Source organism: Microcaecilia unicolor, chromosome 1 (assembly GCF_901765095.1).
Source record: "Microcaecilia unicolor chromosome 1, aMicUni1.1, whole genome shotgun sequence".
Lineage (NCBI taxonomy): Eukaryota > Metazoa > Chordata > Amphibia > Gymnophiona > Siphonopidae > Microcaecilia > Microcaecilia unicolor.
In genome coordinates, this window is record NC_044031.1 from 758,166,534 (window position 1) to 758,190,353 (window position 23,820).

The window sequence follows — 23,820 nt, forward strand, 5'->3', positions numbered from 1 at the left end:
CACGTCAGTCCATCCCTGAGGAGTTCCATTTGTTTTTGACCTTCCCTCCTCCTAATACTACTTATTTCCATAGCGCTAGCCCTCCTCCCCACAAAAAAAAAATAAAAATATTTGGTGTACTATATATTGCTTTAAGAACCTCAGATGACGTTTAATGTGAGCAAGTGCAAGGTGATGCATGTGGGAAAAAAGAACCCGAATTATAGCTACGTCATGCAAGGTTCCACGTTAGGAGTTACGGACCAAGAAAGGGATCTGGGTGTCGTCGTCGATAACACACTGAAACCTTCTGCTCAGTGTGCTGCTGCGGCTAGGAAAGCGAATAGAATGTTGGGTATTATTAGGAAAGGTATGGAAAACAGGTGTGAGGATGTTATAATGCCGTTATAACGCTCCATGGTGCGACCGCACCTTGAGTATTGTGTTCAATTCTGGTCGCTGCATCTCAAGAAAGATATAGTAGAATTGGAAAAGGTGCAGTGAAGGGCGACTAAAATGATAGCGGGATTGGGACGACTTCCCTGTGAAGAAAGACTAAGGAGGCTAGGGCTTTTCAGCTTGGAGAAGAGACGGCTGAGGGGAGACATGATAGAGGTATATAAAATAACGAGTGGAGTGGAACAGGTGGATGTGAAGCGTCTGTTCACGCTTTCCAAAAATACTACGACTAGTGGGCATGCGATGAAACTACTGTGTAGTAAATTTAAAACAGATCGGAGAAAATGTTTCTTCACCCAACGCATAATTAAACTCTGGAATTCGTTGCCGGAGAACGTGGTGAAGCCGGTTAGCTTAGCAGAGTTTAAAAAGGGGTTAGACGGTTTCCTAAAGGACAAGTCCATAAACCACTACTAAATGGACTTGGGAAAAATCCACAATTCCAGGAATAATATGTATAGAATGTTTGTACATTTGGGAAGCTCGCCAGGTGCCCTTGGCCTGGATTGGCCACTGTCGTGGACAGGATGCTGGGCTCAATGGACCCTTGGTCTTTTCCCAGTGTGGCATTACTTATGTACTTATGTACATTGTGCTCTTGAACTGAACTTCAAAGACAGTCAGAGCAGGACTGTGGCCACCCAAACTAGTTAATAAGTCAAATCCCCAAAACACTGCTGTCTGCACCCACTTGCAGGTGGACCAGGCTTCCATCAATCACATGACTACTGAAGCTATCCAGTGGCTTAAAGATCTGAGCCCGACTATCTGATCTGCACCTACTGGCCATAAGCCAGAAGAAACTTTAACTTTGCAAAAAGAGAAAGTTTTCTTTTTCTTTTTGGATCTTTTCTTTCCATAAAAAGAAAAATTGCAGATGAAGTCTGACAGAAATTGGGCTACAGAGCCCATGCTGCGATTTCACTTCTATAGGATTCATTTACAGTGTTTTTCTGCCAAAAGAAGTTACAAAAACACCTGTGCAGAGAATACAATCTTCTCTTTTTCTGCTCAAGGGTATATTTCATCTCAGATCTCCTCTAAGAGGAAAGGGATTAAATGTGTCACCTGAGGCCTCTGGAACATTATTAAAGGATGTCAAACTTCCTCGAGAAAAAGGAGAATCCAAAGACAGGCTTCTGAACAGCCGCTTAAACAGAGTTTGTGCCGACTTCTTCTAACAAAGGCCTTTTCTCCTGTCAGAGATTAAAGAAAGCCAGGGAGGTTTGTAATTGTACAAATGTCATCTCTCCCATAGGGGCTGTAGGATTTGTGTCTGGATACCTGGCATTCAGGTCTTAAGAGGAGTCCTGAACGAGTCTAGCATTAGCGGTTAAAATCTAAAGCTATGCAGTGTTTTATATCATTCCTAAATGAAAAGAAATCAAAAGAGAGTATCTGCCCCACCACCCATAAAAAGTTAGCTACAACGCATGAGGCAAATTTATAATATTGAAAAGCTATGGGTTAAACAATGCCACACCGACAGGAACTTTGAGAGTTGTGGCAATCTTTTACAAACGTGTTTAGCTCTCAGAAACTGCATCTGGAATTTCCAATGTGGTTAGAATATGGCTGGTTCTAAAGGACTAAGAAGGCCTAGGGCAGGGCGGTGCAGGGCCCGCCGCTGTCCTCCCACCCAAACTCAGGCCAATGCCCTCTGCTTCACCGCTCTCTGCGAGGGGAGTTATCAACATGGGCTACTGTCAAGACATGCTATGTTACTATTAACCCCATCTATTAGTAACTAGGACCCATTGCATAAAATGGGGCCTGTGCAAAAACAGCAAGACTGCCACCAGAGTTCACGGCAGCCATTTTAAAGACAGAGATTGCACGGGCATGAGTGAGTGGGGATCGCCCATGCCCTGAACTCAACGCTGGACCACCAAAGGCTTGTAAAGAGAGACCCCAGGGGGGAGGCCTACTTTGGTCAGGTGGCTGGGGAGGCACTTCAGGAGAGGCCAATACCAGGAAGGCACTTTTGGAGGGAGAGCCCGATACCCGGGAGGCAGTGGCTAGGGGGAAGGGATAGGCTGTGCTGTGTGGCTAGCGGGTAGATGGGCAAACGCAGTAAGTGTCTGCTTTTATCTGACTTTTTGGTTAGCCAACAATGTCAGTCCCAATGAAGTCAAATAATCAAAATCTACTACTACTACTTAACATTTCTAGAGTGCTACTACTAAAATCTACTGTATTTAACAAATGCAGGATTAAAGTCCTCTGACCAAGGCTTCCTAAAGGCATTCAAAAATGTACAGCACATCAACAGCGGTCTCAAAATGTAATATAAAATATCTGGGGAAAAAAAGGGTACCTAAGGGTGGCCAGAAGCTGAAAACAGCCCACACAAGCTCACACCATTTTTTTTTTGTTACATTTGTACCCCACGCTTTCCCACTCATGGCAGGCTCAATGCGGCTGACATGGGGCAATGGAGGGTTAAGTGACTTGCCCAGAGTCACAAGGAGCTGCCTGTGCCTGAAGTGGGAATCGAACTCAGTTCCTCAGGACCAAAGTCCACCACCACCCTAACCACTAGGCCACTCCTCCACTGTTGCTACTATTTGAGATTCTACATAGAATGTTGCTATTCCACTAGCAACATTCCATGTAGAAGTCGGCCCTTGCAGATCACCAATGTGGCCGCGCAGGCTTCTGCTTCCGTGAGCCTGACGTCCTGCACGTACGTGCAGGACGTCAGACTCACAGAAACAGAAGCCTGCGCAGCCTTCTACATGGAATGTTGCTAGTGGAATAGCAACATTCCATGTAGAATCTCCAATAGTAGCAACATTCCATGTAGAATCTCCAATAGTAGCAACATTCCATCTAGAATCTCCAATAGTATCTATTTTTTTTTTTTGTTACATTTGTACCCCGCGCTTTCCCACTCATGGCAGGCTCAATGCAGCTTACATGGGGCAATGGAGGGTTAAGTGACTTGCCCAGAGTCACAAGGAGCTGCCTGTGCCTGAAGTGGGAATCGAACTCAGTTCCTCATTTCCCCAGGACCAAAATTCACCACCCTAACCACTAGGCCACTCCTCCACTGTTGCTACTATTTGAGATTCTACATGGAATGTTGCTATTCCACTAGCAACATTCCATGTAGAAGTCGGCCCTTGCAGATCACCAATGTGGCCATGCAGGCTTCTGCTTCTGTGAGTCTGACGTCCTGCACATACATCTGACTCACAGAAACATACGTTTGCACGATCGTGCATACGTGCAGGACGTCAGACTCACAGAAACAGAAGCCTGCGCAGCCTTCTACATGGAATGTTGCTAGTGGAATAGCAACATTCCATGTAGAATCTCCAATAGTATCTATTTTATTTTTGTTACATTTGTACCCTGCGCTTTCCCACTCATGGCAGGCTCAATGCGGCTTACATGGGGCAATGGAGGGTTAAGTGACTTGTCCAGAGTCACAAGGAGCTGCCTGTGCCTGAAGTGGGAATCAAACTCAGTTCCTCAGGACCAAAGTCCACCACCTAACCACTAGGCCACTCCTCCACTGTTGCTACTATTGGAGATTCTACATGGAATGTTGCTATTCCACTAGCAACATTCCATGTAGAAGTCGGCCCTTGCAGATCACCAATGTGGCCACGCAGGCTTCTGCTTCTGTGAGTCTGACGTCCTGCACATACGTCTGACTCACAGAAACATACGTTTGCACGATCGTGCATACGTGCAGGACGTCAGACTCACAGAAACAGAAGCCTGCGCAGCCTTCTACATGGAATGTTGCTAGTGCTAGTGGAATAGCAACATTCCATGTAGAATCTCCAATAGTAGCAACATTCCATGTAGAATCTCCAATAGTATCTATTTTATTTTTGTTACATTTGTACCCTGCGCTTTCCCACTCATGGCAGGCTCAATGCGGCTTACATGGGGCAATGGAGGGTTAAGTGACTTGCCCAGAGTCACAAGGAGCTGCCTGTGCCTGAAGTGGGAATCAAACTCAGTTCCTCAGTTCCCCAGGACCAAAGTCCACCACCCTAACCACTAGGCCACTCCTCCACCATCATACTCGCCCCCCACAGGACAAGTACATAGTGTCCACAAAGTCCCCAACACATCCCTGGTGTGTTCATTTAGTGCCTGGAGAGGAAAACATTTAATGCCGCCTGTAGGGTGGCACAAAACAAACAGTGGGTGCAAAACATTTACCATTGCCTTTGGGTTCAAAATGTTTATTTCTTTATACTGTGTTCACACCTTTTTCAGCCGTAGCTTAATGTGAGTTTTACATTCAGGTACACTAAAATCTAGCTGGCTGATACAAAGTGATTTAAGTGGGAAGAGGCTTCAGCCTGCTTAAATCCCCTGGGACCACCTAACCCCCGAAATCCAGCAGCACTAAACTGGGCAGTGCCACTAAATATCACCTCTGACCATCCATTTAAAAATGGGCAGGTCAGGGATGGTATAGGGCACGGCATTAGGGAGGAGCATTATGTGAGCGCCGGCTGACTATTGTCCAGCAGCCACATAACTATAAAGCCCCCTCCCCCCAGCCTGTCAACATGAAATGGCCCCCTCCACCTAGGAAGGCCCCTCAGACCTACCTGCTATCCCTGGTAGTCCATGGGAATTGTTGGGGGCAGGGTGACCTCTTGTGGCAGCCATTTTCTTAGTGAAGCCACAAGGGGCAAGAGTGAGGGGGCTTCACTCCTGCCCTCAATGACCTCCACAGACCACAAGGGACAACAGGTAGGCCCAGGGGGCCTACATAGATAGAAGGGGGTTTGGGGGGGGGCTCCATCATGGTGACAGGCTGGGGGAGGGAAGGAGGGGTCTTTGTAGGGGGTTGGAAGGGGGATCGAGGGGCTTTTATCACACAAAAATGTTATGCGGCTGTCAGTCAATATTCAGCCAGCATCTGCATAACTGTCTCATGCGCAGGGGTGTAGCTACAGGGGGACCTTGGGTGCCAAGGCCCCCCAATCTTAGTCACAGCCTTCAGGCATGCGCTGTTGGCTCTGCCGGTTCTCTGCCCCAGAACGGGAAGTTGATATCAGAGTGCAGAGGACCAGCAGAGCCGACAGCGCATGCCTGAAGGCTGCGGCTCCATGCTTGTTTTTCTTGTTTTGCTATGGCTGCTACAGCTGACCGGGAGAAACAGCAGTGGTCGCAGGAAACAGAAGATATTGGGGGGAGGGGAGGGGCATGGAGTGAGAGGCAGATGCTGAATGGAGGTAGAAGAGGACAAATATAGAAGAGTGGGGACACTGGATGGAAGAGGGTGGGGGAGAGAGAGAGAAACGATGAGTACAAAGATAGGAAGAGAAAGAGGGAACACACTGGATGGAAAAGGGCTGGAAAGAGAGAAGTTGGGGAGAAATGGGGAGACCCTGGCTGGAAGGATGGAGAGAGAAAGATGCTGGACGGAAGAAGGGAGACAAAGAGGGAAGACACTGGAAGAATGGGAAGAATAAGAGGGACGACGCTGGATGGAAGGGTAGGGAGAGAAATAGGAGATGTTGAATGGAAGGATGCAGAAAGAAAGAGGGGAAGACACTGGAAGGATGGGGAGATGGAGATGAGCAGCTGTAGGTAGATGCGGTTTAAAAAAAAAGGAGGATTGAAAACAGAATAGTAAGAATGAATGAAGTCTGAGCAAATAGAGAGGCAGAAAAATAAATGAAGGAAAGATGAAAGGAAAAGATCAAAGTCAAAGATGGATATAGGAGAGGAAGAGAAGACAGGAAGGGCAAGAAGATGTGGGAGATTTAAGCCAGAGGAAAGCAGAAACTGGAGACAGGGACAAACATGATTGGAAAAAACAAAACCACCACACAAAGGAAGCGGAATCTTACCTCGATGAACAGGCTGAGGCTCTTAATAGTACTGAGAAGTGTTTGTTGCTAAATAAACAATCCGAGACATATATAATTGCAAGCTGGAGGACTTAGAAAATTGCAGTAGTCATCATAATTTGCAGATACGTGGCATACCCGCTTCAGAAAATCACAAGTGTCTTATTATCTGAGGTCTTCACCCTTGTGCAGCCCTTCACTAACAGGATTGAACAAGTCCAAAGTTATAAGTACATAACTATTGCCATACTGGGAAAGACCAAAGGTCCATCAAGCCCAGCATCCTGTTTCCAACAGTGGCCAATCCAGGTCACAAATACCTGGCAAGATCCCCAAAAAAGTACAAAACATTTTATACTGCTTATCCCAGAAACAGTGGATTTTCCCCAAGTCCATTTAATAATGGTCTATGGACATTTCCTTTAGGAAACCGTCCAAACCTTTTTTTAAACTCTGTTAAGCTAAACGCCTTTACCACATTCTCTGGCAACAAATTCCACAGTTTAATTACACGTTGAGTGAAGAAACATTTTCTCCGATTCATTTTAAATGTACTGCATTGTAGCTTCATCGCATGCCCCCTAGTCCTAGTATTTTTGGAAACCGTAAACAGACGCTTCACATCTACCCGTTCAACTCCACTCATTATTTTATAGACCTTTATCATATCTCCCATCAGCCGCCTTTTCTCCAAGCTGAAGAACCCTAGCCCTAACTGCTCTAGCTCCTTAAAAAATGTTGATGCCAGCAGCCTGGTCCCACCCTGGTTAAGGTGGAGCCCATCCTTTCGGAATAGGCTCCCTCTTCCCCAGAATGTTGCCCAGTTCCTAACAAATCTAAAACCCTCCTCCCTGCACCATCATCTCATCCACGCATTGAGACTCCGGAGCTCTGCCTGTCTCTTGGGCCCTGCACGTGGAATGGGTAGCATTTCAGAAAATGCTACCCTAGAGGTTCTGGATTTGAGCTTTCTACCTAAGAGCCTAAATTTGGCTTCCAGAACCTCTCTCCCACATTTTCCTATGTCATTGGTACCCACATGTACCAAGACAGCCGACTCCTCCCCAGCACTATCTAAAATCCTATCTAGGTGACATGTGAGGCCCGCCACCTTTGCACCAGGCAGGCAAGTCACCAGGCGATCCTCACGTCCACCAGCCACCCAGCTATCTATATGCCTAATGATCAAATACAACTACAACAGCTGTCCTAACCTTTCCCTCCTGGGCAGCACTTGGAGACATATCCTCGGTGCAAGAGAATAGTACATCCCCTGGTGGGCAGGTCCTGGCTATAGGAGTACTTCCTACTTAACCAGGGTGATGCTCTCCTTCTAGGAGACCTCCATCCTCCAAGGTAGCACAGGAGCTACAAGACTGGAGGTGGGACTTCTTTACAACATCCCTGTAGGTCTCCTCTATGTACCTCTCTGTCTCCCTCAGCTCCACCAAGTCTGCTACTCTAGCCTCAAGAGAACGGACACGTTCTCTGAGAGCTAGGAGCTCTTTGCATCGGGCGCACACATATGACATCTCACCAACTGGGAGGTAATCATACATGTGACACTCAACGCAAAAGACTGGATAGCACCCCTCTTGCTGCTGGACTGCTGACTCCATCTTAGTGTTTTTGAGTTTTTCAATAATTTAAAACTTGCTACAGTATTAAGGATATTAGCCTAATATAAATGTGTATTTTAGATTATATAGCATATTGTATGATTTATTTAGTGTATTTATTTATTGCATTTGTATCCCACATTTTCCCACCTCTTTGCAGGCTCAATGTGGCTTACAATACATCATGAGTAGTGGAAATATATTAGAAAATAGACATTTAGTGTTACAGAAGAATCTTTGGCAATATGATAATGAACAGTCATGATAGTAGTATAACAAGTAGATATTATAAGGCAGTTCTAACTATGTGTGGAGGAGATAAGTATATTCACATTGGTTGATCTTTGTGGTATGCCTTGTTAAACAGATGGGTCTTCAGTAGTTTGCGGAAGTTTGTTAGTTCGTAAATCGTTTTTAAGTTGCGTGGCAGTGCATTCCATAACTGTGTACTTAAGTAGGTAAAGTTTGACGCGTGCATTAGTTTGTATTTTAGATCTTTGCAGTTAGGGAAGTGCAGATTAAGGAATGTGCGGGATGATCTTTTGGCATTCCTGGGTGGTAAGTCTATCAGGTCTGACACGTAGGCTGGTGCATCTCCTTGAATGATTTTGTGGACTAGGGAACAAATTTTGAACGTGATGCGTTCTTTAAGTGGGAGCCAGTGTAGTTTTTCTCGTAGTGGCTTAGCACTTTCATATTTTGTTTTGCCGAATATGAGTCTAGCTGCAGTGTTCTGGGCTGTCTGAAGTTTCTTGATTATTTGCTCTTTACAGCCGGCGTAGAGCACTCCTTGCTTGTTACCCTAATTACAATAACTGACTATAAATGAAGAGTTGTCCTAGGGGTGGGCGAGAAGACTAAACTAGATCCTGCAGTGCCTGCTAGATTCTGTTAATGCTGTGGTACAAAGTTTTTAAAACTGAGTAGAAAAGACTATGAAGATTAGTTAATAAAATTTGCTTTTTATATTTTTATTTTGCCAAACTCTAACTTACAATTCCTCCTTTAAACCCCAATCTTTAAGTTTCCAAAGCACAAAGCAAAATAGCATTCACTTACCAGAGAAATGTCCTCTTCTCTCGGAACTTCTCAGAAAGAGAGTTCAGTGGGACCCCTGTTTGCCCTCAGCATAGAGCCCTTAGCTCAACAACTTAAGAGGACATCAAATGTGAAGATGACATGCAGAAAATCATACTTTTTGCTGATGATATCCTCTTAATGCTGTCAAACCCCAATAAATATATACTGTATACATATATATAAAATGTATATGTTTAATGTAATCGTTTAAAAAATATTTCTCTATGTAATCATTAATGTAAAAACCTCATTGCAATATATACATAGTTATGTACTGTGACTCATTGTTTAATTGTAGGCCACAATGAACCAAAATTTTCTTTTTGGATAATGTGAATAAATATTTATTTTATTTATTAGAATTAATTAATTTATTAGGATTTATTTACCGCCTTTTTTAAGGAATTCACTCAAGGGGGTGTACAGTAAGAATAAAGCGAATGCTACATACCTGTAGAAGGTATTCTCCGAGGACAGCAGGCTGATTGTTCTCACAAATGGCCGACGTCCACGGCAGCCCCTCCGATCGGAGATCTTCCTAGCAACAGAGCTTGCCAGTCCTCACGCGCGCCTGCGATGCACGCATGCGCGGCCGTCTTCCCGCCCAAAAATCGCTCGTGTTCGCCAGTCCCGTACCAAGCAAAAACAAGACAAGGGAAGACACAACTCCAAAGGGGAGGTGGGCGGGTAGGTGAGAACAATCAGCCTGCTGTCCTCGGAGAATACCTTCTACAGGTATGTAGCATTCGCTTTCTCCGAGAACAAGCAGGCTGCTTGTTCTCACAAATGGGGTATCCCTAGCCCCCAGGCTCACTCAAAACAACAAACATGGTCAATAGGGCCTCGCAACGGCGAGGACATAACTGAGATTGACCTAAACTTTTCCAACTAACTGAGAGTGCAGCCTGGAACAGAATAAAAATGGGCCTAGGGGGGTGGAGTTGGATTCTAAACCCCAAACAGATTCTGCAGCACCGACTGCCCGAACCGACTGTCGCGTTGGGAATCCTGCTGAAGGCAGTAGTGAGATGTGAATGTGTGGACAGATGACCACGTCGCAGCCTTGCAAATCTCTTCAATAGTGGCTGATTTCAAGTGGGCCACTGACGCCGCCATGGCTCGAACACTATTTGCCGTGACATGACCCTCAAGAGTCAGCCGAGCCTGGGCGTAAGTGGAGGAAATGCAGTCTGCTAGCCAATTTGAAATGGTGCGTTTCCCCACAGCCACTCCCCTCCTATTGGGGTCGAAAGAAATAAACAATTGGGCAGACTGTCTGTGTGGGCTTGTCCGCTCCAGATAGAAGGCCAATGCTCGCTTGCAGTCCAATGTGTGCAGTTGACGTTCAGCAGGGCGGGTATGAGGACGGGGGAAGAATGTTGGCAAGACAATTGACTGGTTCAGATGCAACTCCGACACCACCTTCGGCAAGTACTTAGGGTGAGTGCGGAGGACTACTCTGTTATGATGAAATTTGGTATAAGGAGCATGAGCTACCAAGGCTTGCAGCTCACTGACTCTGCGAGCTGAAGTAACTGCCACCAAGAAAATGACCTTCCAGGTCAAGTACTTCAGATGACAGGAATCCAGTGGCTCAAAAGGAGGTTTCATCAGCTGGGTAAGAACAACATTGAGATCCCATGACACTGTAGGAGGTTTGACTGGGGGCTTCGACAAAAGCAAACCTCTCATGAAGCGAACAACTAAAGGCTGTCCTGAGATCGGCTTACCTTCCACATGGTAATGGTATGCACTAATCGCACTAAGATGAACCCTTACAGAGTTGGTTTTAAGACCAGACTCCGATAAATGTAGAAGGTATTCAAGCAGGGTCTGTGTAGGACAAGAACGAGGATCTAAGGCCTTGCCATCACACCACACAGCAAACCGTTGCCAGAGGAAAAAATAACCCCTCTTGGTAGAATCTTTCCTGGAAGCAAGCAAGACTCGGGAGACACCCTCTGACAGACCCAAGGAGGCGAAGTCTATGCTCTCAACATCCAGGCTGTGAGGGCCAGAGACCGAAGGTTGGGATGGAGGAGCGCCCCCTCGTTCTGTGTGATGAGGGTTGGAAAGCAGTCCAATCTCCACGGTTCTTCGGAAGACAATTCCAGAAGAAGAGGAAACCAGATCTGACGAGGCCAAAAAGGAGCAATCAGAATCATGGTTCCCATGTCTTGCTTGAGTTTCAGCAAAGTCCTCCCTTTCAAAGGAATGGGAGGATACACGTACAGGAGACCTTCCCCCCCAAAACAGAAGGAAAGCATCCGACGCTAGTCTGCCGTGGGCCTGCAGCTTGGAACAGAACTGAGGGACCTTGTGACTGGTCTGAGTGGCAAAGAGGTCCACCAAGGGGGTGCCCCACACTTGGAAGATCTCGCGAACCACTCTGGAACTGAGCGACCACTCGTGCGGTTGCATGATCCTGCTCAATCTGTTGGCCAGACTGTTGTTTACGGCTGCCAGATACGTGGCCTGGAGCCACGTGCCGAACCGGCGTGCCCAGTGCCACAAGCTGACGGCTTCCTGACACAAGGGGCGAGATCCGGTGCCCCCCTGCTTGTTGATGTAATACATAGCAACCTGGTTGTCTGTCTGAATTTGGATAATTTGATGGGACAGCCAATCTCTGAAAACCTTCAGAGCGTTCCATACTGCTCGCAACTCCAGGAGGTTGATCTGTAGACCTTGTTCCTGGATGGACCAAGTCCCCTGGGTGTGGAGCCCATCAACATGCGCTCCCCACCCCAGGAGTGACGCGTCCGTAAGCACCTTTTGCGGCTGAGGAATCTGGAAGGGACGTCCCAGGGTCAAATTGGATCGAATTGTCCACCAATGAAGGGAGAGGAGAAACATCGTGGACAGACGGACCACGTCCTCTAGGCTCCCAGCAGCTTGGCACCACTGGGAGGCTAGGGTCCATTGAGCAGATCTCATAAAAAGGCGGGCCATGGGAGTCACGTGAACCGTGGAGGCCATGTGACCGAGCAAGCTCAACATCTGCCGAGCTGTGATCTGCTGCAACGCCCGCACCAAGGAGACAAGGGTCAGCAGATTGTCGGCCCTGGTCTCTGGGAGGTAGGCACGGGCCGTCTGGGAATCCAGCAGAGCTCCTATGAATTCGAGTTTCTGAACTGGAAGAAGATGGGACTTTGGATAATTTATCACAAACCCTAGCAGCTCCAGGAGTCGAATAGTCACCTGCATGGACTGCTGAGCTCCTGCCTCGGAGGTGTTCTTTACCAGCCAATCGTTGAGGTAAGGGAACACATGCACCCCCAGCCTGCGAAGTGCCGCTGCTACTACAGCCAAGCACTTTGTGAACACTCTGGGCGCAGAGGCGAGCCCAAAGGGTAGCACACAGTACTGAAAATGCCGTGTTCCCAGATGAAATCGAAGATACTGTCTGTGAGCTGGCAGAATCGGGATGTGCATATAGGCATCCTTTAAGTCCAGAGAGCATAGCCAATCGTCCTGTTGAATCATGGGAAGAAGGGTGCCCAGGGAAAGCATCCTGAACTTTTCCTTGACCAGATATTTGTTCAGGGCCCTTAGGTCTAGGATGGGACGCATCCCCCCTGTTTTCTTTTCCACAAGGAAGTACCTGGAATAGAATCCCAGCCCTTCTTGCCCCGGTGGCACGGGCTCGACCGCATTGGCGCTGAGAAGGGCAGAGAGTTCCTCTGCAAGTACCTGCCTGTGCTGGAAGCTGAAGGATTGAGCTCCCGGTGGGCAATTTGGAGGCACTGAGGTCAAATTCAGAGAGTACCCTAGCCGGACTATTTTGAGAACCCACTGATCGGAGGTTACAAGAGGCCACCTTTGGTGAAAAAATGTTAACCTCCCCCCGACCGATAGGCCGTCCGGCACAGGCACTGGAACGTCGGCTATGCTCTGCAGGAGCCAGTCAAAAGCCCGCCCTTGACTTTTGCTGGGGAGCCGCAGGGGCCTGAGGCGCGTGCTGCTGACGAGAGCGAGCGCGCTGGGGTTTAGCCTGAGCAGCAGGCTGGCGGGAAGGAGGATTGTACCTACGCTTGCCGGAAGAATAGGGAACCGTCCTCCTTCCCCCATAAAAACGTCTACCCGAAGAGGTAGAGGCTGAAGGCGACCGGCAGGAGAACTTGTCGAAAGCGGTATCCCGCTGGTGGAGCTGTTCAACCACCTGTTCGACCTTGTCCCCAAAAACATTGTCCCCCTCGGCAAGGGGCATCCGCAATCCGCTGCTGGATTCGATTTTCCAGGTCGGAGGCACGCAGCCATGAGAGCCTGAGCATCACCACACCCTGCACAGCGGAGGAGTGGCCTAGTGGTTAGGGTGGTGGACTTTGGTCCTGGGGAACTGAGGAACTGAGTTCGATTCCCGGCACAGGCAGCTCCTTGTGACTCTGGGCAAGTCACTTAACCCTCCATTGCCCCATGTAAGCCGCATTGAGCCTGCCATGAGTGGGAAAGCGCGGGGTACAAATGTAACAAAAAAAAAAAAAAAACATCAAAAACCCCCCCTGGCCAGGAATTTCCTACACGCCTTCAGCTGCCTGACCACCTGCTGAAAAGGCTTGGCCTGCTCAGAAGGGAGCTTGTCAACCAAGTCCGCCAACTGTCGCACATTGTTCTGCATATGTATGCTCGTGTAGAGCTGGTAGGACTGAATCTTGGCGATGAGCATTGCAGAATGGTAGGCCTTCCGCCCAAAAGAGTCCAAGGTTCTAGAGTCTTTGCACGGGGGCGCTGAAGCATATTCTCTAGAGCTCTTGGCCTTCTTGAGGGCCAGATCCACCACACCAGAGCCGTGTGGCAACTGAGTCCGCATCAACTCCGGGTCCCCATGGATCCGATATTGAGATTCGATCTTCTTGGGGATGTGGGGCGTAGTTAAAGATTTCGCCCAGTTCGTCAGCAACGTCTTTTGAAGACATGATGCATGGGTACTGTGGACGATTCTTTAGGTGGCGAAGGATAGTCCAAGAGCTCCAGCATCTCAGCTCTTGGCTCATCCTCCGTGACCACGGGAAAGGGAATTGCCGTAGACATTTCCCGGACAAAGGCTGCGAAAAAGAGACTCTCCTGAGGAGAAAGCTGTCTTTCAGGCGTGGGAGTAGGATCAGAAGGAAGACCGTCAGACTCCTCGTCAGAGAAATATCTGACGTTTTCCTCTGCTTCCCACGAGGCCTCCTCATCAGTGTCGGACACCAGCTGGTGGACTTCGGTCCGAAGCTGTGCCCGCCTCGACTCCGTGGAAACACGGCCACGGTGGGAGCGTCAAGAAGAGGACTCCCGTGGCGGGGGCGACAGAGCTCCCTCCATCGACGTCACCGGGGAGCCCTCCTGCGAGGCAGCCGGCACTGCAAGCGGTACCGGGGCGGGCGCCCTCACCGCAGACGAGAGCCCAGCCGTCACCTCACTCGACGGCACCGGCGGCGCAAGCATCCCCGGTACTGGAGAAGGGCGAAACAGCTCCTCCAGGATCCCCGGAAAGACGGCCCTGAGGCTCTCGTTCAGAGAGGCTGTGGAGAAAGGCGGTGGGGCCGGTACCGGCATCGAACTGCGAACCTGTTCCGGGGATGGAGGCGGTACCGGGCTGTCCACAGGGGAACGCATCGACACATCCTGAATGGAGGGTGAGCGGTCCTCCCGATGTCGACACTTGGGTGCCGGTGGTACCGGCGACCCAGAGCTCTCGGTACCACGCTTGGAGGGTGACCGATGCCGGTGCTTCTTTGCCTTCGCACGACGCACGGCATAGGTACTGAAGAGGAAGACGTCGAATCCAAACGCTTCCTCGGGTCCGGGTCCGAAGAGGGTCGATCCCGGGGGGGGCTGTACTGTGGGAGCCCTCGAGACAGGCGGAGACCTGCTCATGGGCTCACCGCCACCAGCAGGGGAATGGACAGCCCTCACCTGCACTCCAGACATCGAAGCACCCTCCGACGACATCCTCAGGAGGAACGATCCCGGTCTCGCAGCTGCACCCGACGATGACCTCGATACCGAAGGCCTCGATGACATGGGCGGAAAAATCTCGCCGGCAAAATCGAAGTCCGCCTGAGTTTTCCTCTTCAAAAGAAGACAGAGATTACAGGCCTGAGGACGGTGCCCAGCCCCCAGACACTGAAGGCAAGAAGCGTGCCTATCAGTGAGAGAGATTATCCGGCCGCACTGGGTGCACGGTTTGAAGCCGCTGGAAGGCTTCGATGACATGGGCGGAAAAATCTCGCCGGCAAAATCGAAGTCCGCGATGGTGAAAAAAGGGGCACCAAAAGCTCACAAAAAAAAATGAACGGGCGGCAAAAAAAGCTGCACTCGACCACGAAAGATAAGTTACGGGCCAACACTAGAAATAAAGGTAAAAAAGTTAGCAAAAGACCGCAAATCACGAGGGATCTCCAAGGGGCGCGGAGCAACAGAAAAAAACAGCCGTCCCGAGCCGCGGAAAAAAGGAGACTGGCGAACACGAGCGATTTCGGGCGGGAAGACGGCCGCGCATGCGCGCATCATGGGTACGCGCGAGGACTGGCAAGCTCTGTTGCTAGGAAGATCTCCGATCGGAAGGGCTGCCGTGGACGTCGCCCATTTGTGAGAACAAGCAGCCTGCTTGTCCTCGGAGAAATCAAAGATAAGCAACAGACAATTACAGAAAAAAATATTCAAATAACAACACAAAATATGGCATAGTATACTACTTACAATGTCAACACAATATGTAATAGAACATTTTAATAGATAGCATAGGGTATAAGCAAAGATGGAACATATAGATAGGTAAGAGAGTAAGAGGAGTTAGAAAGTAAGGAGACTGATTTAAAGAAAGTTGCACATGAGGTCAAAGAGATGGTTAACTATTATCTCAGCTAGGGTAGGAGTGGATAAACATGTCCAGCTGCAGTAAGTGCAGCACGAGTCACTCCTTGTGTGTGTGAGTGAGACTAATAAGTTAGATACTCATATCACCCCTCTTCTCAGGTCACTTCACTGGCTTCCAATCAGATACCGCATACAGATCAAACTTCTCCTTCTTACCTACAAATGCACTCAGTCTGCAGCTCCTCATTACCTTTCTACCCTCATCTCCCCTTACGTTCCCGCCCGTAACCTCCGCTCACAGGACAAATCCCTCCTCTCAGTACCCTTCACCACCGCCAACTCCAGGCTCCGCTCATTCTGCCTCGCCTCACCCTATGCTTGGAATCAACTTCCTGAGCCCTTACGCCAAGCCCCCTCCCTACCCATCTTCAAATCCTTGCTCAAAGCCCATCTCTTCAATGTTGCTTTCGGCACCTAACCTTTATACCTTTCAGGAAATCTAGACTGCCCCTATTTGACTGACTGTACATTTGTCCTTTAGATTGTAAGCTCCTTTGAGCAGGGACTGTCCTTCTATGTTAAATTGTACAGCGCTGCGTAACCCTAGTAGCGCTTTAGAAATGTCAAGTAGTAGTAGTAGTAGTTACTTCTTCCATTAAAGGACTGGTTGGAGAGCCAAGCTTTCCCTTTCAGGGAGCAAATTCCAGAGTGTGGGGGCTACTCTGGAAAAGGCTCACTTGCAGGTATCACATCGTGTAATGTCTTTTAGAGAGGGTGTGGTTAGCGATAGTTCTTGAGAGGACCTTAGAGTCCTTGGAGGTGTGTACAGGATCATCCTATTCTTCAGATACTCAGGGCCATTTCCTTTAAGGGTCTTGAAGATCAGACAGAGTTTTAAATTTAGCCCTGTATTGTACTGGTAGCCAGTGAAGTTTTTGCGAAAATGGTGTTATGTTATGTTGTCACGTTGCTTGCAACCTTCTATTAGTCTTGCTGCAGCATTCTGAATCAACAGGAGCTGGTGCAGGACCTTTGTAGTCAGAGCGTTGTAGAGTGCATTACAGTAGTCCAGGCTTGATGTTATCATGGCATGCACAACTGGGATAAGATTTACCTTCTTGATGTAAGGAGAGAGGCAGCGTAGCACTCGCAAATAGTAGAAGCAGCTCTTGAAGGCTGCTTGGATTTGGGGAGTCAGAGTAAGTGTTGAATCTAACTGTATTCCAAGATTCCTGACGTGATTTAAGGGGGAGTTCGTACTTCCCAAAAGAGACTTTGATATCAGGTATGTAGCCACTTGTGTTAGGGATCCAGAGAAGCTCAGTTTTACTTGGGTTCAGGCAAAGTTTGCTGTGTTTAGCCCATTCTTGGATTGATGTTAGACAGGTAATCAGTTTATTCAGGGCTGTAGGTAAATCATGTTCAATGGGTATGAGTAGCTGCACGTCATCCGCATAGATGTAGAACTGAGTGTCCATTGACCGAATCAGCTCAGCTAGTGGCTTGAGGTAGATATTGAACAGAATAGGTGACAGTATCGATAGAGGTCAATGCCCATGGTAGAGATGAGTTGCTGCCAAACTTTATGGATTGTTGTCTGTCTGATAGATAGGATCTGAACCAAGCAAGTACTGTTCCATTGATACCTGTTTCTGACAAGTCATGCTAGCACAATATCATGATCCATGTCAAGCTCCATCTCTGTCCGTCTTTAAATCTAAGCCAAAAGCCCACCTTTTTGATGCTGCTTTTAACTCCTAACCCTTATTCACTTGTTCAGTACCTTATTTTATCATCCCCGCCTTAGTAATTCCCTTCTCTCTTATTTGTCCTGTTTGTCTGTCCTAATTAGATTGTAAGCTCTGTGGAGCAGGGACTGTCTCTTCCTATTCAAGTGTACAGCGCTGCGTACGTCTAGTAGCGCTTTAGAAATGATAAGTAGTAGTAGTAGTAGCAGCAAAAGCTACTGAGATGTCAAGCAGTACTAACATCGAGGCAAATCCCTTGTCTCGGTTTCTGTGAAGATCGTCTAGCAGGGATACGAGGACCGTTTCTGTTCCATAACCGGGTCTGAATCCAGATTGACACGGATCTAGCCAGTTACTCTCTGCTAGCCAATCACTGTCTTGAACACAGACTGTTTTGTTCTATGAGTTTCCCTAGAAACGGGATGTTGGATACTGGCCTGTAACTTTCAAGTTTGTCCTGGTCAAGGCTGGTTTTCTTCAGCAGAGGGCGGACCACTGCCCTTTTTAATGCTGTTGGTAACTGCCCATTAAAAAGAGAGGTGTTCACAATTTTTGTGGTGCCTCCTATGAGGGCCATACTTGCCTGCTGAAGTACCTTTGATGGGCAAGGGTTGAGGGAGCACGTAGTTGGTCTAAGGTCTTTTAGGATTTTGTCAAGGCTCTCCTCTGTCATTGGGTTAAAAGTGTCCCATCTGCCTCTGTCAGGAGGGGGCGAGTTTGTGCACCCCTGGTTGACTGGTTGGGGACTGGGTGGGATTGCCTGTAAATCCCAGTGGAGACTTTTAATTTTGTTGACAGAGTATGAAGCAAAATCACTGCCGTTCAGTTTAGACTGGACAGGCTGGTTCTATTGTGGGGGTTGCAGTAGTAGGCTGTTTACTATACTGAACAACTGGCAGCCTGTGCAATGCATTGAGAGAAATATTGTTTTTTGGTTGCTGTTAAGGCTTGGTGGTACTTTGTCGCGTACTTCCTACAGTTTCGCCTGTCTTCATCCAGGCGACATTTACGCCATCTCCTTTCCAGTTTCCGTTCCATGTGATAGACTCTTTACAACAATATGGGCAGGAATCGGGCTTCAACATGACAAAATCAGAAATTTTAAACATACACTTAAATGATGAGCTGGTGGAGGGGGTAAAGAGCCTTTATCCCTTCTGATGGACCTACAAATATATTAGGCATTTGGGAATTAACATCAGTATTTCCCTAGACCTGTTCTATGGGATCAATTTTCCACCCTCCCTTTAGGGAAGTAGTGAAAGAATTATCGTTGGGAAGGACTCCTCCCTCTCCTTCTCTGCGCATATCCAGCAGATAGCCAAGACCTGTCGCTTCTTCCTCTATAACATTAGCAAATTTCGCCCTTTGTCTCTGAGCACACCACCCGAACTCTCGTCCACTCTCTCATTACCTCTCGCCTTGACTACTGCAACCTACTCCTCACTGGCCTCCCACTTAGCCATCTATCCCCCTTCAGTCCGTTCAGAACTCGGCTGCACGTCTTATCTTCCGCCTGGACCGATATACTCACATCACCCCTCTCCTCAAGTCACTTCACTGGCTTCCCATTAGGTACCGCATACAGTTCAAGCTTCTCCTACTAACCTACAAATGCACTCGATCTGCAGCCCTTCCTTACCTCTCTACCCTCATCTCCCCTTACGTTCCTACCCGTAACCTCCGCTCTCAAGACAAACCCCTCCTCTCAGTACCCTTCTCCACCACCGCCAACTCCAGGCTCCGCCCTTTCTGCCTCGTCTCACCCTATGCTTGGAATAAACACCCTGAGCCCATACACCAGGCCCCCTCCCTGCCCATCTTCAAATCCTTGCTCAAAGCCCACCTCTTCAATGTCGCCTTCGGCACCTAACCACTACACCTCTATTCAGCAAATCTTGACTGCCCCAACTTGACATTTCGTCCTTTAGATTGTAAGCTCCTTCGAGCAGGGACTGTCCTTCTTTGTTAAACTGTACAGCGCTGCGTAACCCTAGTAGCGCTCTAGAAATGTTAAGTAGTAGTAGTAGTAAGGTCTGAACGTGTCTTGGCTGGGGAGGGTTCAAGTAGTCAAAATGATGGTGCCACCTAATGCAACCCAGGTCTCACTCTCACACCAGCGTCCTCGGCCACCGACTAGCTTTCAGGGTCGGGCACCATTGACCTGGGCCACAATTAAGCAGTTTTATTATTATTTTTTCTCAGGCTGGGCACAGGCCAGGGCCAGATAAAATTAAGCAGACGTTTTCTCTTGACTGTTTCTTTCTTAGTCCTACAGTAAATAAATTTCACTCTTGTGCAAAGAAACCACTCCAGTCCAGGTTTTGTGAACCAAACACAAACTTTACTTAAACTCTGCAACAAGCAGTTCATCCAGCATTCAGGTATCCTGGAGTCAAAAAATCCTTTTTAGGGTTAACCAATAAGGTAAAATTATGTATAATCATACCTGATAATTTTCTTTCCATTAATCATAGCTGATCAATCCATAGACTGGTGGGTTGTGTCCATCTACCAGCAGGTGGAGATAGAGAGCAAACTTTTGCCTCCCTATATGTGGTCATGTGCTGCCGGAAACTCCTCAGTATGTCGATATCAAAGCTCCATCCGCAGGACTCAGCACTTAGAGAATTACACCCACGAAGGGACACTCTGCCCAGCTCACCACCGCCGAAACGGGGGAGGGGAATTAACCCAGCTCATCCCCACACAAGTGGGGGAGGGGAATCCGTCCAGCTCATCCCCGCGGAGCGGGGGAGGGACACCACACCCGCCGATGCGGGGGGATCTGGCTTATCCTGCAACCGCAACCGCGGGAGGAGCTGACTGACCCTAACACCGCCGAAGCGGGAGGGGTACAAAGCTGCCCTACAGCCGCACGAAGCGGGAGGGAGTGCCGGCAGAATTTTAAGTCTCAATCCAGCCCCGTAAAACGGAGGGGAGAGGAATGCAGCAGCTCACTGTAACACAAACTCGTCTTAACTCTTGAAGAATCCAAGTGAAAAAACTTGAACACGAAGTCTTTCTGAAGTAACTGAAGACTAAACTTGAACCTGAAATGCAACCAGAATAAAAACAGTACAGATATCTGGGAAGGGCTATGGATTGATCAGCTATGATTAATGGAAAGAAAATTATCAGGTATGATTATACATAATTTTACCTTCCATATCATCAAGCTGATCAATCCATAGACTGGTGGGATGTACCGAAGCAGTACTCACCCAGGGCGGGACATTGAAATCCCTGACCTCAACACTGAAGCTCCAAACCGGGCCTCCGCCCGTGCAGCCACAGTCAAATGGTAATGCTTGGAGAATGTATGAGCCGAAGCCCAAGTTGCCGCCTTGCATATCTCTTCCAAGGAGACGGATCCGGCCTCTGCCATCGAGGCCGCCTGAGCTCTCGTGGAGTGAGCCTTCAGCTGGATAGGCGGCACCTTCCCCGCGGCCACATAAGCCGCTGCAATGGCTTCCTTGACCCATCTTGCCACTGTAGGCTTAGCAGCCTGCAGACCCTTACGAGGACCTGCAAACAGGACAAACAGATGATCCAATTTCCGGAAATCATTGGTCACTTCCAAGTATCTGATGATGCCTCGTCTCACATCCAGATATTTAAGAGCAGAGTACTCCTCTGGGTAGTCCTCCCTACGAAAGGAAGGGAGACAGAGCTGCTGATTCACATGGAAGCGAGAAACAATCTTGGGCAGGAAGGAAGGCACTGTGCGAATAGTCACTCCTGCCTCAGTGAACTGCAGAAAAGGCTCTCGACATGAGAGCGCTTGGAGCTCGGAAACTCTTCTGGCTGAAGTGATAGCCACCAAAAAGACTGCTTTCAACGTCAGGTCTTTCAGAGATGTCCTCGACAAGGGTTCAAAAGGCGGCTTCTGCAATGCTCTTAGTACCAGGTTGAGATTCCACGCAGGCACCACTGAGTGCAGAGGAGGGCGCAGGTGATTAACTCCCTTGAGAAAGCGCACCACATCTGGCTGCGAAGCCAGGGAAGCACCCTTCAGGCGGCCCCTGAAGCAAGCCAGAGCCGCTACCTGGACTTTAAGGGAACTGAGCGACAGGCCTTTCTCCAGACCTTCTTGCAGGAACGCCAACACTGAAGAAATTGGAGCAGTGAAGGGAGAAAGTGAGCCTGCTTCACACCACACTGCAAAGATACGCCAAACCCTGGCGTAAGCAGAAAAAGTAGAGCGCTTCCTCGCTCTCAGCATAGTGGCGATGACCTTGTCTGAGAAGCCCTTGTTCCTCAGACGCTGCCGCTCAATAGCCAGGCCGTAAGACCAAAGGGGGAGGGATCCTCCATCACCACGGGACCCTGATGTAACAGGCCCTGCTCCACTGGCAGCCGCAGAGGATCGTCGACTGAGAGCCTGATCAAGTCCGCATACCAGGGACGCCTGGGCCAATCCGGACCCACCAGGATTACCCTGCCGGGATGCTTTGCCACCCGGTCTAGCACCCTGCCCAACATGGGCCAGGGCGGGAACACATAGAGAAGCTCTTGTGTCGGCCACTGTTGGAGAAGAGCATCTACTCCCAGGGATCGAGGGTCCCGTCCTCTGCTGAAAAAGCGCGGCACTTGGCAATTGGCCGATGACGCCATCAGATCTAGGCTCGGCTGGCCCCAGCGCTTCGTGATGTCCAAGAACGCCTGAGCAGATAGCTGCCACTCTCCGGGCTCCAAGGTATGGCGACTGAGAAAGTCCGCCTTGACATTCATGACTCCGGTAATGTGGGCTGCTGAAAGCTGCTCCAGGTTCGCTTCCGCCCACTGGCAAAGATTCATAGCCTCCTTGGCTAGAGGGGCGCTCTTGGTACCTCCCTGGCGGTTGACATAGGCCACAGCCGTGGCATTGTCCGACAGGACCCGTACAGGCTTCAACACCAGTACCGGGATGAACTCCAAAAGCGCCAACCGAATGGCTCTGAGTTCCAGGAGGTTGATAGACCACTTTGCCTCTGCAGGAGACCAGAGCCCCTGCGCTGTCCTTCCCAAGCAGTGGGCTCCCCAGCCCGACAACGAGGCGTCCATCGTGACGACAATCCACTCTGGGGTCACCAGAGGCATTCCCGCAGACAACTTGTCTGTCTGCATCCACCAGCTCAGCGCCTTGCGCACTGCTGGGTCCAAGGGAAGGCGCACAGCATAATCCTCCGACATCAGAGTCCAGCGCTGCAGCAAAGAGTGTTGAAGTGGTCTCATATGAGCCCTGGCCCAGGGCACAACTTCCATCGTGGCCGTCATAGAGCCCAACAGCTGTACATAGTCCCAAGCCCGAAGGGGAGAGGCTACTAGGAACTGGTCCACCTGAGCCTGAAGTTTGACAAACCGATTGTCTGGCAGGAACACTCTGCCCACTTGGGTGTCGAATCGAACTCCCAGGTACTCCAGGGACTGAGTCGGGCGCAGCTGGCTTTTCTCCCAGTTGATGATCCATCCCAGGGAGCTCAAAAGAGCAACTACCCGGTCCACAGCTTTGCCGCACTCTGCATAAGAGGGGGCTCAGATCAACCAGTCGTCCAGATAAGGATGGACTTGTACCCTTCCTTTCGTAGGAAGGCCGCGATGACCACCATTACTTTGGAAAAGGTCCGCGGAGCAGTAGCCAACCCGAAAGGGAGGGCTCTGAACTGGAAGTATCGTCCCAGGACTGCAAAACGCAGAAAGCGTTGATGAGGAGGCCAGATGGGAATATGCAGGTACGCTTCCTTGATGTCCAAGGATGCCAGGAACTCTCCTGCCTTCACTGCCGCTATAACAGAGCGGAGAGTCTCCATGCGAAAGTGCCGCACTTTCAAGGCCCGATTGACCCCTTTGAGGTCGAGGATAGGCCGGACAGAACCTCCTTTCTTTGGTACCACAAAGTAAATGGAGTAACGTCCCTTGCCAAGCTGACTTTCTGGCACCGGAACGACCGCGCCCAGGCGGATCAGATTGTCCAAGGTCTGCTGCACTGCCACAGCTTTGACCGGAGACTTGCAGGGAGAGAGTACAAACCCGTCTTTTAAGGGTCGGCAGAACTCTAGTTTGTAGCCGTCTCTGATGACTTCCAGCACCCACGCGTCTGAAGTTATTGTGGTCCACTCGCCCAGAAACGAGGACAGCCGTCCTCCAATCTGCACTGGGGCGTGGACCAAGACCCCGTCATTGGGTACGAGACCCTGGGGGAGGACCGGAGGGAGCACCTCCGGGACGGTGGTCTCTGCGAAAGGAATGCTGCTTGGGGGAGAAATTCCTCTTGAAGGAAGAGGGGGCAGAGGAACCCGACTTGCCCGGGCGGTACCGACG

At 49.3% G+C, this 23,820-nt stretch overlaps 1 protein-coding gene across 1 annotated transcript in view; it reads right to left on the bottom strand.

Moving 5' to 3' along the window:
• The window catches only part of LOC115459907 (A disintegrin and metalloproteinase with thrombospondin motifs 17-like), a 393,810-nt gene that overhangs the window by 341,915 nt on the left and 28,075 nt on the right, over positions 1-23,820 (bottom strand). The window contains exon 4 of the mRNA XM_030189734.1: positions 14,957-14,963. Within this exon, the coding sequence (XP_030045594.1) occupies positions 14,957-14,963 (7 nt within the window). The remainder of the gene's footprint in view (positions 1-14,956; positions 14,964-23,820) is intronic.